Source organism: Artemia franciscana, chromosome 6 (assembly GCF_032884065.1).
Source record: "Artemia franciscana chromosome 6, ASM3288406v1, whole genome shotgun sequence".
Lineage (NCBI taxonomy): Eukaryota > Metazoa > Arthropoda > Branchiopoda > Anostraca > Artemiidae > Artemia > Artemia franciscana.
This window is the reverse complement of record NC_088868.1, coordinates 4,878,662-4,895,625: the sequence shown is the minus strand read 5'-3', so window position 1 is coordinate 4,895,625 and position 16,964 is coordinate 4,878,662. Positions and strand designations below refer to the sequence as shown.

At 33.9% G+C, this 16,964-nt stretch overlaps 1 protein-coding gene across 1 annotated transcript in view; it reads right to left on the bottom strand.

Annotated features, from left to right (window-relative positions):
* LOC136027938 (uncharacterized) overlaps nt 1–16,964 on the bottom strand; it is a gene marked incomplete in the record, with an annotated part of 271,934 nt that overhangs the window by 28,015 nt on the left and 226,955 nt on the right. The window contains 2 exon segments of the mRNA XM_065705408.1: nt 11,903–12,052; nt 13,899–14,070. Coding sequence (XP_065561480.1) covers nt 11,903–12,052; nt 13,899–14,070 — 322 coding nt within the window.

The following is a 16,964-nucleotide window of genomic DNA, read 5'->3' as shown; positions in this document are numbered from 1 at the left end:
CTATTGTCTTGTTTGCATCCTCAGTACTGACTACTACTTCCAATCTATATCTCCTAGCTTAATGAGTAAACGCGCAATTGATTCATCATTTATTATACGACCTGTTTTTTTCATTACGTTTATTTTTTTTTTTAAATCTGGCCAAATTAGATTCAGAAATTATCACACCGTGATCTGAAATATCGTTTAATATGATAAAAGTAGGAAAACAAATACTATTAAAAAAAATATTATCAATTAATGTTGCTCCATTATCATCTATTCAAGTTGGAATCAGACATGATGGGAGCAGTCCTTGAAAAAGTATTAGCTCTAAAAATTCTCTTATCTTCAAATCACTTTGCTTTGCTTGAATTTTCATTAGGTCTATGTCGAAATCACCAACAAAAAAAATATTTGCTGATTCATTTGTGATATTTTATTTAATAGAATTTCAAATTGCATCAAAAATTGATCTACGCTTCTGGAAGGTGGGCAATATAAAGATATCATAATTGTTGATTTTTTATTAACTTCACATTCCAGAATACACGTTTCAAAAATCATTTCTACATTCCAAATCATTAGGTCTCGTCTTATTTTCAATTTTAACTCTTTTCTTATGATAAATCCTAATCCACCATGCTGATGGTGTTTTCTACTCTCATGAACAAAATCATAATCAAAAAACTTTACATCATTAATATTTTTATTATTTAAGAAAGTTTCGTTTACCGCCAAAGATTCAATTTTATTTTATTAATTATGTAATTTATGAACTTAATGCTATTAAGTAAACCTCTGCAGTTAAAACTAGAAAAACGTGCATTACTGCATATGGGGATAGAATCATCCATAAATGAATATTTGTTTTTCAAGCTATCTTCCAAAATTACTGCTTCATCATCCTTCACATCCCTCGCATTCTTCGCATCCTTCGCATTCCAGTATATCAAAAGGATTTTCCTTTAACAGTTTAGTTCTGCTTGCAAGATCAGGTAAATTATGTAAACTCAATATCATTAATCGACAAAAAAGCCTCACTCCAGTTAATCAACAATTTAACCGCATACGTCGGAGAAATCCATTGCGTTTCGGTGGATGTATGTTCATTCTTTCTCATTCAATAGAGAACACGCACATTTTGGCAACAATTTGCTCACACCAACACATATTTGCACAATTATATAATGACATTATGAACAAATCCTAACAAATCACTAATAATGACAAAAAAAAATAAAAAAATAACACAATTTATTCGACTGGTGGGACATTATACTACTTCTTTTTTTGTTTCACTTCGTCTTGGTCTATGTAGCATAATGTGGGTGGTACCGTGGGTGGGATCCATGCAACAAAACCTTTATCCTTCATTTCTTTCTTTTTTGATTCAGTGTAGCGCAAATCTCCCTGCAGGTTTTACTAACATCATCACTGAAGAAAACTCCATTGTAATCAAATTTGTCCATTGTAACTCCATTGTAATCAAATTGGCTGGTCACGTAATTGTTTATTCACTTGAAGTACCGAGAATTTGTCGTCCGAGTTCATGAGTCGTATTTTCACAAATTTGTCATGTACTTCTTTAACGTCAAAATTAATTTTCAGTTGTAAGAAGTTTACCAGCAAATGTTCCATTTTCGTTGAGGCCTCCGGCACTGAGGCAGCCTTTAAATTCCAAGCAATAATGTTGTATTTCTTTTCCAAATTCTCTAATATGAGGACCTTATCAGTGAGAGGGCCTAGTCCATGGGTTTTCTTTCTTTCTTATATCTTTTAATTCTGCCTGAATCTTTGTTATTGTATCCGAGTGGGTTGCAGTTATGATTTCAATATCATTCACTTTGGAGGTTAGACCAATAATGTCTGAACGGATTTTGAATAATTCAGATCTCAAACCTTGTATCTCTTCCCACGTTGCTTTAACTGTTTCTAAAATCTGATGGACCGAAATAGTCAGCGCATCAATCGAATCACGTATTGTCTCTTGGCCTGTTGAATCTTACACAGATAATCGTGTGGATTCCGTATCAGTACGTCTCTTTTTCCTGGTCATAATAACTATTCACAGCTGTTCACAAGATTAGCATAAAATAAGTCAAAATGCGTGCTCTCCGATACTGAGATTTTATTTGTTAAAATTGTACCTAACAGTGAAATATATTCATGCCAAGCTTTAGCTAAACTGTATTCAACACTTTGTGATCATTGAATAAGAATTATTTAGCACCAGATCCCTGTTGTTTATTTTAGATATTGGAAATTTTTACTGTACCTTCCCACTTTGTACGCTAATAAACGCATAAGTATGGTGCTACCGACATTGTCCAATCGTTTGAGTAGCTTAGTGCTGATTTAACAAGACATGCCTTTGTGTGCCTAGGCCCAAACCATAATAAGATAAGATAAGATTTATTGCAAAAAGTCTTCGGGCCATAACAACACAGAATACAGTCTACAAACAAAGCTCAGGAACAAAAAACCACTTTAGATACAAGAAAATAGAAAAAAGCAACAACAAAAAGGTAAACAAAGAAACGCACCAAAGTTCAATATTTTAACCAACAAACACCAATCATAGTAAAATCTTAATCCTAAAAACCACAACAAGCTATCCCCCCAAACATGATTTTCTATATATAGTCCCTAAAAGAAGAAACTTACACAACTGTTTAATGACATATGCGTTCTTCTTAGCTATTTGCTCAACTAACCTGCATTCACTCCCAAACACTTGACCAAAACATTCATTCCAAAACTTAGACAGCTCTTCACACTCGGATAGAAATTAAAATAAGTTTTCATTCACACATCCACACATAGGGCAAAAATAGGGTCCAGCTGCCAGCCTAAACTTTCACAATAATATCCTTCTCTTACCCAAATCCAAACTATTCCTTCTTACCAACAACAAATTCTTCAAATCCTATTCATTCTACTCAAATTTAAAATAAATATCCCCCCAGCACTCGTTAGCTTGGGAATAAAACCTGAAAACATAGATCGGTCCATCTGACCTTGCCACTCTTGGATTCCTTGATCATTTTGGGTTCACTGGACTTCCTTCCATATTGACGTGCTTTCGTCAACTGGACGTTGTCCTTCATTCCCCATCTCTGAAAGGCCACAAAGGTCCAATTGTTCCTCCAAAATTAAAACCAACCTCAGAATCAACATTCCCTTTGCTCCTAAATACTAATAATAGTGACTTCTTAGCTATCAACTCTAAGTCCTTCTGTTCTAAATAATTCTTTTAATGTATCTAATTACTTCTGAAGATTATCTCTGCTATCCACCACTAGAGCTATGTCAGCCGCGAAAAACATACATGATAACCAAAACCAATCCAAAGACACATAAGCGGCTCCAAATACTTTTTATAAAACTATTCAAATCATTAAAAACAAGGAGAAAAGCTTAGGAGCTCATTCTTGTTCATTCTTGTTTCACACCCACATCAGACGTAACCAGCTTAAAAAAGTTTCCCATAAACTTCACAACAGATTTCACCATCCGATACGTTTATTACTACAAAACAAGACAGAAAACCTATTTCTAACAGACTTTCAATTAACAATATCCTATTTAAAGAGTCAAAAGCACTTTTCAGGTCTAAAAATTCTACGAATAGCCAATCATTTTTCCCTTTACCATATTTCCTTCTCTGTATTTCTCAATATTATCCATGACTTTTTGTCTGTGATTAAGATTTAAGTTGTCTATGTTTCTGTTTATTTGATTTTCTTTTTTTGTGTATAATTTACTCCGCTTGTTTTGTATAAAGGTAGGTCATAAATAAATTATTATTATTACTATTACTATGTGTACATTTTTAATACTACTTCTACGGTTACTATAACTAATGAATCTAAGGGCATTAAGTCGAAAGTTTTACTTAGGATCTAGGGGGAGTCTCAATTAAACGAAAAAACTACGTGCATGCAGGTATTAAAAGGGCATAAAAGCAATATCATAGGTAGCACTTTTCTACCATATCTAGTAATGTAATTGAGATTGTAAATGAGCCAATTCGATTGGAAACTAAAAGTTCTAGTGTCATTTTTAAGAGTCAAACGTGACTGGAGGGCATTCGGCTCTCCTCTTTATTCTATTGTTTTGCTTTTACTTCCAATCTTATTTTTGAGAATGCCATTTTGCTCAGCATAGCTGGACAGTTCAGTAACTAAATCTATAGGGTTATTTGGTAGGTCAACCCCCCCCCCCCAGTTATGTAATTAGCCCATTATACGGAAAAATAAATGCTGCTTCAAATTAAGTCAAGCCCATTGTGTATGCTGGTTGCCAATAAGATATCTCAGGAACATCCCAAGCATGACTGAGGGTATTAAGTTTGAACTTTTGGGCTACTTCTATTACTACTTCTACTCTAAAAATTTAAATAAATGAAAAGAGTGAAACAGTACCCAGGCTGTTAAAGAGCATAGCTAGATTTTCTTGGGAATAGTATTGAGTTTTATTTTTCATGTTAACTAGAGAAGGCATAAAACTTAAATTAAAAAATACTTTTTGCGTCAAGATTTTCATAAGACTGTATGTTGTTAAAAATTGTTGGAAAAGTTTATTCACCATACAAATAACAGACCTAATTATAAATTCTTACATATAGACCGAAAAGATTTAAGCTGTTATTTTCTTTTTCTCTGAAAAAGGTTATGCCAATATAAGACGAACAAAACTAATTTTAAAAATTTCTTCCGAAAAATAAGTTTTACAAAGAAAAGTAACTAACTGACACTAAAACAAAAATGAGCAAAATTGAAATCAAATATGCCTTCTCAAGGCAAGAACATAATTTGCACTTTTCTGAAACAAATACAGATGTATTTTTATTGTCAGTTGCTGAAAGGAATTGTATGCATATGCTGATATATATTCCTTTAGATCTTAATATGTTTTTATTTACTAAAATTAAAAAAACGTGAAAAGATTTAAAATGTATTTTTCCAGTAAAGTGCAAATTATTATCTTGTCTTGAGAAGGTGTAGGGGTCGTGAAACCTGTTGATGTTAATGTCTGCTTGTTTTGAGTTCGACTCGGTTATTTATTGTAATTTTTGTTCGTTTTGGGTTTCATTTTTCAATTAATTCTCATTCTTCATGAATTATATGATTTTGATTATTGGATTTGTAAAAAGATTAATTGATTTTATTTTTGCTTATTTTTGGTTTATTGGAGTTCTTTCCTTTTTTTTGAAAAACCTATTTTGTGGAAGTAAATAGCAACGAAGACCATTAAAAAATAAAGGGTCTACCAGTGGGGACGTCTCTATCCGGGCTACTGGAAAATATTTATGCAGAGTGCCTCAAAAATTGGGCTTTAACTTCATATTTTTTAAAACATATTTATTAGAGTTGTTGCATGGATGTCGTAATATCATACTGAAATTGGGGGAATATGAACTTACGGGCTTTTTGATCACCTTTATACGTACTACTGAAATCTACAATTTACCTTAGAAATTGAATTTGCAAATAAATTACCTTTTCTGTACTAGCATTAATAAACTGGATTTTTCTATTTACAGAAATCCACACAAAACAGCGTATATCTAAATTTGAAATCTGATTACCCACACAGGGCTGCCACAGGTTTGGCAGCACGAAAATAGGGACTTAAGGACATTTTGGAACCGAAAAAGGGACTTTTAGGGACATTTTGGAACCTAAAAAGGGACTTTTAGGGACTAACAGTCGTTACTACCAAACCTATAATATAAATGTAATGTAGGCTTTGCCCTTTGATAGCTAGGATCAGAGGCCAGGGATGCTAAAAAAAGATCACCCGGAATTTTATCATATCCCAGAAGGGTTATAGAGCAGATTTGTCCTTCCACAACACCACCTTCCAATCTTTCTTTCCATTTTTAGTTTTGACTCTGTATTTTTATTTCAGATATATACGTAAAACATATAAAGTGAAAAAAAAACTGAAACTGGATGTAACACATTTCTCACTTTTCTGACTGTTTCAAAAGGCTAGTTATGAGAAGCTTCTTCTGCTTCTAGATTGCCGTCTGCGTGCTTTCAAGATCTGTGGATTTTTTTTGTTCATCATGGAGTGCTAATGATCCATTTAGATTTGCCTGAGCAAGCTGGATTTCTACCATATTGTTCTTCTGAATTCCTTTCTGCAGTCAATTTCTTGCTTCTTGGAGCATCTGATCAGTTGCTTTTTCTTTAGTCCCGAATGCTTTCTTTTTCTCTTTCCAAGTCTCCTCAAGAGTCTTTATCATTTCTTTGTTCGACGACATTTCAGCGATTAGCTGCTGCTTTTGCCGTTCTTCTTTTTCCAACTTGTGCCGTTCTTCTTCACCATTTTCTCAACTCTTTCTCCCGTTCCAGATAGTTTTGATAGCTCTTCTGCGCCAACTTAGCAAACTTTATCAAATATTCAGTAGCATTTTCAGCACTCCCACCAACTCGACGCAACCCATCAGCAACAAAAAGCTTGAAATTTAATGTGCACTCATTCATGGGTGCTCTTTGCTCACTGAGGATCCTTCCAGACAGTGAAAATCGCGCTCAACATTGGTCGATCCATGAGAAATAATCAACGTATTCTTAACTACGACAGACAAATTTGGATACTTCCCATCTTCAATGATTCTATTCCATTGTTCATCTATCCCTGTCGGCGCAGATGGGAACTCACTCATCTGAACTAACTTAAACTCGTCTAGCAGCAAATCGATTTTTACTGGGATGGACAGTTTTCGGGCGACATAAAACAAATCATGAATAGAATTTGACTTCGAAAACTGGCTTGGGTTCAAGAATAACAAGATTTTCAGGAACAAAAAAAGTTTCCGTTCAAAGCTTGCTTTAAAATGCACTTTGCAGCCGACGCGTAGTGCTTCTGTACACTCAGCAAAAACAAACGTTTTGAAGCTCGTGAGTAACTCTGAGACAGGTCTGACCGTTGTCACTTAGAGAGGCAGCAACTTCCAACAGTGGAAGCATATTTTTTTCATCTTTGAAAGGTCTAGGACTCAAGTCTTCTAACAATTTCTGAGCTGCTTCGGCTTTCAAGATACGCCCAGAGAGTGCTTGAACAAGAAGCTCCGGTTCCATAAAATTTCATGTACCAACGGTTGTTCACGCTGAAAGTTCAAAGTAAACCGAGTAAAAAGACGACTCATGTGTTTGACCTCATCAAAATAACATTTTTCTTTGGAATGAAGACGGTAAAGTACTCGATAATAGCTGGCCACTGCTCAATCATCCTAGCAGCAGCAGAAACAATCGATAGCCATCAGGTTGGTACATGTTTGACAAAGTTTGACCTGGGAACTCCAGTTTTCTGATGGATTTTTGAATAGTCTTCCAGCCACGCAAGCCACCCACGAGAAAAGTAATACACCTTCACAATGAGATTAGAGCAAGTCTCCCCAACCTCTTCTAGGCTTCTACAAAAGGCGTTGTGTACAATGTGGGTTCTACAGGTGCCAAAGTCTAAAAGTTCGTCACCATTTGTTACCTTACGTTTCTCACCGTCCATCAGTCTGAAAAAATTTTTATTCACACTCGGGCCGTCATTGCTCAAAGTAAGCAGCTTAGAGAGGGAAAAACTACTACCATTAATTACGTTCAGAATTTCCGATTTTATGTCCTCTGCAGTGGCATGACCAAAGAAAACAGTCTTCAGATGCCTCTCTACCACCTGATTCATCTTTTCAGACCAGAAACAGATTCTTATCTGCAGCTCCTTTTTGCTTCACTGTTGGTAGTTTCATCACATTCTATCACATCATAAATATTACCAATTTCCTCCAATGTAATCTTTTGAAAATGTGGTCCAAGCGCTTTGTTCGACAGGTAGGTAAACGTAGTTCACCCGATGGAGAAATTATTAAGAACTGGGTCTTTGAACATTTTCTTGAAGACTTCTGCTATTCTGTCTGCCAAATTACCGGAGTAGTCAGATTTAATCATCTTTGAAAGTTCTTAAGCCGAACTGGCCAGACATGACAATAAACAATCAAGAGAGATAAAACCCTACAAAAAGAAATTTCAAACAAGACGACGGCCAGTAGAATTGAAAGACTAAAACAACGCGGATATTTCGTCTGTTTTCAAACAAGGCGTCTTCAGCACAAGATAAAAAATTAAAAGAAAACTAATCTAAAAACAAATAAAAAACCACCACCAATAATAATAAATACCATTGTTGCTACTTATCCACGTAGGGAAAAGCAGCTATTTGAGTTACTTCAATGAGAATCAAAGAGCAACTGAGGAGAAATCATGAAAATTGAAACTTAGTTAATTATTCTGTTGCGAAATAATCCTCTTGTAAGCTAACATTGAAGCAACTCTTTTTGGTCTAGTGGGTAATCTTGTCCCCTGGTGATTGTGTAAAATTTTAATTCCCCCATCGACTATTGGTTCATTTTTTAAAAGAATATCTCAAATTAGATCAATATTTAAATTCCCTGTGTCTCTATTTTTTGAAATATTAGCAAATATATGTTTTCTGATTTCTATAGCCTCCCTCGCCCACTGAGAAAAACCTCTATCATTAGAAATAGCTTTAGCTTCATAAAATTGTATAAAATGTACGGGATAAAAGAATGTATGTTCAGCTAGAGCCGAAACAAAAAGTTTTGGGAGGCTTTCTTACTTGTAGGGTTTTTTCTATTGAGTTGCGATGCTCAATAAATCTTTCAGTAAATTGTTGGTGAGTTATACCAATATAAAATTTTCCAGAGGAACAAGGAATCTTATATACCCCACTAGCTAAATCTCCCCAGGTTAAATCCTCCCCAGAATTAAGAAAACTACCTAATGGTCTTACTAATGGTCTCTTACTACCTAATAGTACTTACCTAATGGGAAGGATTTAACTCGGGGAGCTGCTTTTCCCTACGTGGATAAGTAGCGACAATTTTATTTATTATTATTGGTGGTGGTTTTTTATTTGTTTTTAGATTAGTGTTCTTTTAATTTTCTATCTTGTGCTGAAGACGCCTTGTTTGGATACAGGCGAAATATCCGCGTTGTTTTAGTCTTTCAATTCTACTGGCCGTCGTCTCGTTTGAAATTTTCTTCTTGTAGAGTTTTATCTCTCTTGATTTTTTATTAATCATCTTTAGAGCCTCTATAATTTCAGCTATCAAAGATTGCTCGTTTACTGAGTGAGTATAATTCCCAGTTTGATTACCTTCCAGGGCGCAACTGGATGCTGAAGTCAAGTAAAGTTGATTGGGATTCAGCTTGGTTTGGACGTTTTTCTTATGTTCTCTAGTCCAAGAGTGCTGCAGTAGAGGGTAACAACGTTTCTGACAAGCAAGTGATGAATTGCAAATGACACAGTTGAACAAGCGTACATCTCTTGGAATTGCTCGGCACCACTTTTTCATTTGTTGCCCTGTTTCGTCGTTCTCCTCAAGCCAAACATGCTTAAATTTCCACTTTCCCATTTAAATTCAATTATAGGCGGTTACGATTAACCCTTAAAAAAGAAGAAAAGTTAAGCAGTTATTCCAAGAGGCTATTACCCCTCAACTTCCTAAAATACAAGGGTGGCCCACGTATCTGGAAGAATACTGACAAAATAATAAACTCTCTTGAAAGCTATGATAAATAAAAGTATCTGGCATAATATTGACAAAATAATCAGCCCCATAGAATTCAAGGCTAGCTAGGACCACGTTTTAGCATAACATTGACTAAATAATTAAATCTCCTGAAAGCTGGGATAAAAAAATATATATCATAAGATGACTCCAGAGGTAAAGGTCGTCAATTCTTTTCACTAATTTATACAGTAACGCTGTAACTGTGAAACAGGATTATGGTTACAAGTACATATGTTGAAAATGACTTACATGAAACAAAACTGTAATACCGTACCTTGCATAATGGCTTCCATTACTTAGAGATAAAATATTCAACTAATATGGAAGAATGATGATCAGCCAAAAATCTTAAGGGACCTGAGCACTGATTTAGGGACCAATAGAGACCAAAAGAGACCAAAGCAAGGTTTAGGGACTTCCAAGGACCTTAGGGAATTTGTGGCAGCCCTGCCCACACAAGTAAAAGAGCTGTTGTAACCTATTTTGTCAAATATGCCATAAACATTTGCTGTGAATCTCAAATCACTAAAGTTTTTTTAGAGACAAAATTTTTGGAAACGGTTATTCTTTGCCTTTTTTAATAGTACAGTTAGTCGTAGAATGGAAAAAAACTGCCGCAAGATCAAAGGTCTTTTACAGTGTGAATTTCCCACCTAGGCCTCAAATGCAATCTATCTTTCATGTTTCCGAAAAGTCGCTACAAACTAAAAAATAGTTTGCACACAAAATAACCTATATGTAGCTTTTACTTATAATTAGAAAATATTGAACTTCCTAAGCTTTGGTAAAGATAAAACTTCCGTTACTCGCTAAAGAGGGGCCTATTAAATACCATGTGACTGTGGCAACTACTATGTTGGTAGAATAAATCAGAATTTTGAAAAATGTCTACAACAGCACAACGACAATATAACTAAAACTTTTAATTCTAATAGTTTTAATGTTGCTTTGATTATGTTTTAAGAAGCCATATTTTTTATATTCCTAGCCATAAAATACCTTTTAAAGCAAGTTCCCTTATTAGCAATGACTTAGGCATAAAACAGGTCGTTCAAGACGCAATTGAAATTAGACTCAAACTAACTAATACTATTTCTTTAAATTGGATTCGGGGGAATAATGACTAAATGCACATATTTGATAAAAACGATTTAACGAATTATATCACAAAACCAGTCAACAATACCACTCAACCAGTTACGGATAAACCTTATAAGCTTGTTGTCAAAAACTGTAGATTATCGTTGAAAGCTAGTTTTTAATTATTTTTGTGAACTTGAATGAGTTGCCTTTTTTTTTCAACTTACTTAATGGACCAGACCTGGTCGAATTTCCCTGAAGTAATGATGCTAAGACTATTTATAAAAAGATCTTAGTTCTAATGATGGTATTATAATTTAAGTTTTGTTATGTTTTTATCATTTGTTTTGCTGAGGATGGCCCTTGGCAAACAGTGGATATTCTATTACTGTTCGCATGTCCCCTGTCTTATAGAAAAAAATTATTTTACTATTGTTCCACTTGTATTTTGTTGTTTATTTTGTTGAAAAAGCTTGATGAATTAATTATAATAAGTAACAATGTATGTTATTACCAGAAACTTGAAACAGATCACATTTTTAGTGTTTTCTTTCACCAGATACCTTCCTGATTGATAGTCAGGTATTTGGTATTTGACAGTGAATTCAGCAAACCTGAAGAAACACTCCAATACAATACACAATATTATATATAATATTGTACAATATTGTACACAATATCCAATAATACAGCCTCAATCTTTTTACAAAACACAGATGAAAATCGAACAGTAGCAGGTCTAGTGTACGCTATGGTCCAAAAAAACCCTCTATGTCCTTTCTCTATTTCTTCCCTTCGGCATTGATATTTTTTTTAGAAAAACTAAGTGAAAAAAAATGTTCGTCTCACAAAATGTTTAACTTTCAGGAAAGTTAGCAACACAAACTACTTAACATCAAGATGTAGTCAGCAAGCCGTACAAGGCAGCAATAATTGCTATAAAAGGAAGTAATTTAGTTCAAATACTCTCAGATTGAATAAGCTGAATTAAAGGCTATTTTCCTATTTCTTTAGCATAAAGCTAATGTTTCTGCAATTAAAATTACCACAAGGATATTAGATCGAATGATTAAATTTAAATACAAGCAAGTTAAAAAAATGCCATATTTTGTTGGGAATCGAAGTTTGTTCATTCATTGTATTGCATATCCCCTTTTTTCTTAACTTTCTATATTTGGGGATTGAGCTGGCCATTCTCACCATCTGGCAATAAATATATACAAAAAAAGACCACAAACATACCAGGATGATGAACAAGTGCCCGTTTTCTGTATGCCTTCTTGATTTCATCGTCATTGGCATTTTTGTCAACTCCAAGGATCTTGTAGTAATCTTTTCGCTTGGGACTTTTCATTAATGCTATTCTCGCCTCTTCCAATAGTCGTTGGGTTTCTACAATACAATTGATTTTTCTCTAACAAACAATGAAATACTGAAACGAACAAAAGATAACCACTAATAAAAGGTTAAAACGACTTGAGTATAGTGACTCAATTAATTAATTAAATTACACAGTAAATGCCACAAAAGTAAAGACAATAAAAAGAATCTCAATCTGCATCTCGACTAAGAAGAAAATTTTGACCTGTCATTTAAATAAAGAAAATAATTTAGAGTCCCTATTTCTACCGGGGAGGCTATCATGGAGGGTTACAGTCCCATAATGAAGCACAAGGGTTGACCCCACTCTGCTTATTATCTCACATACCAATGCATCTGCATTCCTAGCAGTATGTTTAAAATTGACTGTAACCTTCTTGCTCTTCACTTTTTATTTTATTGAAACTATATTATGATTTAGACAGAGGATGACTTTCTAACGTATTTCTATGTAGAATCTATAATTCTGTCGTATATAATTCTTGCAACCAATAAACAAACTCCTTCTCGTTGTCTGAGCTTTTAGAAACACGCGGTTATAATGAATTCCGTCGAAAGAATGTGAACATTTTCAGCTCTTAACAAGTTTTGATTTTTTCGACAAGAATTTAATAACTTTGACCGAATTTCGAAAGTTCATATTTTATCATGGGGTAGAGTACGAATAAGAGTGTATATTCTTAAAATACACATAAACTCTGAATTTTGTTTTCTAGGAGATGGGATATGTAAAGAAAATGCAGAAATAAAAGCCGAATCACGAGAAGAAATTTAAAAAAACTTGAAAATCAGATATTTGTTTTCCCCTCCTTTGCTTACATCCCTCTTCTAACATATTTATTTGAATATCTCGTCTTAAGCTTTCAGTGTCATATTTCAGTTTCCATTTTTATGTTTCAAATGTCATTTTGAAGGTTTTTGATATTGTCTAATTTTATGCGAGGGTTGTTTTTAGTTTATTTTTTTTACAATTATTTCTTTCACAACGCTGCTTTACTTCGCCGAATTATTCATTTTTTCCTTAAGAAAAATTTGAGTTTTCCACCAGGCATTTTCAGGGAACTCTACACCTGTTCAAGTTATCTGTACACATGGGTAATAGCCTAATGAGTATTAGTTTTTTTTTGTTAGCGCACAAATCACAACAAATTCTAGTGTCATATTTCATGAAGTGTCTATGACTTCAGTGTCATATTTCAGTTTCCATTTTTATGTTTCAAATGTCATTTTGAAGGTTTTTGATATTGTCTAATTTTATGCGAGGGTTGTTTTTAGTTTATTTTTTTTACAATTATTTCTTTCACAACGCTGCTTTACTTCGCCGAATTATTCATTTTTTCCTTAAGAAAAATTTGAGTTTTCCACCAGGCATTTTCAGGGAACTCTACACCTGTTCAAGTTATCTGTACACATGGGTAATAGCCTAATGAGTATTAGTTTTTTTTTGTTAGCGCACAAATCACAACAAATTCTGGATCTCATTTTTCTTTTATTATTGGGGGCATTTTATTATACTCCATCTGAGAGCTACATTTCCCTCTTGGTCTAGAGTAATCACTCTGGCAAAGGTTCAAGAGTTATATACAACGAGCAAACTCTGAAAACTCATTGGATTTGCTCTTTAGCCTTGTATTTGAAAACATATTCCTGAAAAATATTCAAATTCCTTTGTTAAAAGTATATAAAATCCTTTATTAAAATGTTTGATCTTCTGTAAAATTGTGAAGATATAAGGAAAGCCCTCCCATTTTGGGTGTAATATACAGCTAAAGACTTTAGTCATTGATAAATATAACATTTATGATTAGCTGCTATCTATCACAATCACAGAAAAACAAATCTTATTGAAGAGAATAACCTTCATTTGTATTTTTTTCCAGTCTTATGCAAGCTTCATAATCTCTGACACATTCTTCATGTTTTTCAAGACTTCCGTGGGATTTTGCTCTTAAAAGCAACGCTTTGATATAACCTTTGTTTAGTTTCAGAGCCGCGGAGCAGTCTTCAACTGTTTGACAGTGATTTCCAAGCTTAAATAAAAAGATTGAGTTGAAAAATACATTAAAAATACGAAAAAATATTAATTGTCCTTTCTTTGAAGTAACTTGAAATTAATCTTCGAGAAAAAGTTTAAATGCCAAAATTTGGGTTTAATACTGGATAGACTTGAAACTAAAAAACACAATGATAAAAATATCTCGTCCTTTTAAGGATTCAAAGTCTGAAAAATTTTTAAAACCAAAAAATAAAAACACCCAAGTCTTTGAAAAATCATATTTGATTAACAAAATTCATTTATGAACATACAAGATATAACCAAAAAAAATTTGATTCCCTTGCCCAATTTCGAAGTAAATTACGATCTTTCTTCTTCGCTACCTTTTTTTTTTACATACATTCAACAAAGTCTAGAGTGTTAAATGCCAAATTATCATTACCCTGTTCAAGGCCAATAAAAACTTAAGAGGCCCATATGTCTGCATTATACATTGAAATACATGAAAACATTGCATTTTGAAATTTAAATTAGTCAAAATTATTCTCTAGAAATTTAGAACAGTTTCTTAACAGACAAATTTAAACTCTACACAACCCTATCTGTATTACAATTTCGTTTTACTTCTTGTCTACACTATGACGTAAGGAAATTTTATCAACTGAAAACAGAAATTTGTACACTGCTTTGCAATCCCGAGACCCACAATGACTATCAGAATCTATTTATTTTACGTCTCTTAACTGTACTGAAAACAGCTGCAAAAAAAGTTGCTTATTATCTTAGTTACAAGCAAAAGCAATGGATTAATAAACACTTATTTCAGAGATAGGGACATTGTGTGAGACTTGATTATTAGCCTATATATATATATATATATATATATATATATATATATATATATATATATATATATATATATATATATATATATATATATATATATGGATATGAAAGCTTCTATATATGGATCTTCATTGTCACTTATGTTGCATCCTAACTGTTCTGACATTATGTTCTAACATTCTGCTCTAACGTTTTGACAGCATTGTCGATTTTAACTGAAAAAGACCCATCTAAGGCTTTCAAAAAGTTTTACGTCACTTTGAATCAAATTTATGACAGGGCATGCCCTGTGAAAACTGTCAAACTGAAAAATATTTCTCCTAGGAAACCATTGGTTGATGAGGAACTTTTATATATGATACAGCATAGAATTTATATGTTTAAGCATTATTCAAGTCAGACGAATGAAGATAATCTTGCTCAGTTTATAAAATATAGAAATAAAACAAGCTCTCTAAGGAGGAGAAAAATGAAAAATGATTATACAGCTTATTTTGAAGAAAATAAAACAGAAAAGAAAAAAAAAATAAATAAAAATCCGAAGGAGCCATGGAAAGCCATAAATGAAGTTATAAAAGGAACGGAAGAACAAAGAAATTCAAATTATAGCTATTAAAATTAATGATGGAATTGCTGATAACCCAATTGAAGTAGCTGAAGTGTTTGCAGACCATTTTTCAAATATCGGAAAAATGACCTGAGGCAAAACTCCTAGTGACCAACCATCGACATTGGTGTTTGATGAAATCGAGGTGATGGGCACCAAATGAATATTCAACCATGTATAACTTTTGACTTACTTTTGACTTCAGTCTCCTGTTAAGTGCTGCTCGGCTTAGTGAGTGACGTCTGCCACCTCCATCCACTTCTGTCCATAGCAGGTATTTTCTCTTCGCCCTGTTTGATGTTTGCCATCGTCAAGAACTCGGACAGGCTGTCAGACCAACGTCTCTTCGGACGGCCGTGAGGTCACTTCCAACCGACTTGTATAGTGTCGAAGTCGTAGATTGTTTTTGCAGGTAGATGTGGTGGCATTCGAAGCAGGTGTCCAATCCTTCGTAAGGTTTGCTCGGCTGCTTGAGTCGAAAAGCAAGACTGCTTTGTAAGCTGCAGAAGCTTCTCATTACTCACAAAGTTGGACCATTGTAGGCCCTCAATCCTCCTCAGGCTCTTCGCATTAATACGTCGATTTTTTTGAGGGTTGCGGCCGATGCTTGCCAAGTCTCAGTTCCGTAAAGCATCACAGAGCTGACTAGAGCGTTGAAGATCCGCAATTTCTTTGTGCGACTTATGTTTGGTTTTGCTAGAGGCGATGATTCATTCTACCTATGACAGAAGACGCTTTGGATTATCTCGCTAACAGCTCGGGGAGAAGCAAGCCATGTGAAGACATTATGGAGCCCATGTTAGTGAAATCTTGAACAACCTCGATGCCACTGGAACAAAAGATGAGGTAAATAAAATTGTAGTAAAAGTTAAGTCGAACAGCGCAGGAATAGATGGACTACATCTATGGGCTTTGAAATCCATACTGCCCACAATAGTAGCAATATTAGTCTATCTGACAAATCTATATTTCAAACAGGACAATTTCCAGATCCATTGAAGGTAGCGAAAACTATGCCGCTGCCAAAAGCAAGATCGCTTACTGACATCTTAAACTGGAAACCTATATCGATTTCTCCAGTTTTGTCAAAATGTTTTGGAAAAGCAATCCATAAACGCCTTTATTTATTGACTTTATTTATTTAATGAAATATACATTTTTATCTGAGACACAATTTGGTTTCAGGACAGCTCATTCAACTATGCATGTTTTGGAGGACCTGATGGGTACTGTAAATAGTGAACTAGATAAAAGGAATGTTTGTTTGTCGATTTTTATATATTTTAAAAAACCTTTGGTGCATTAGATTTTAGCAATTTATTGAAATGATTACCTTGCCTAGGAATAAAGGATGACTGTTTTAAATGGCTTGAATCTTATTTGAGTGGACGGTTTTTAATAGTTATATTAGATTGTTCAGTTTCTAAAAGTTATCTAATTACTTGTGAAGTTCCACCGGGTTCAGTCTTAGTTCC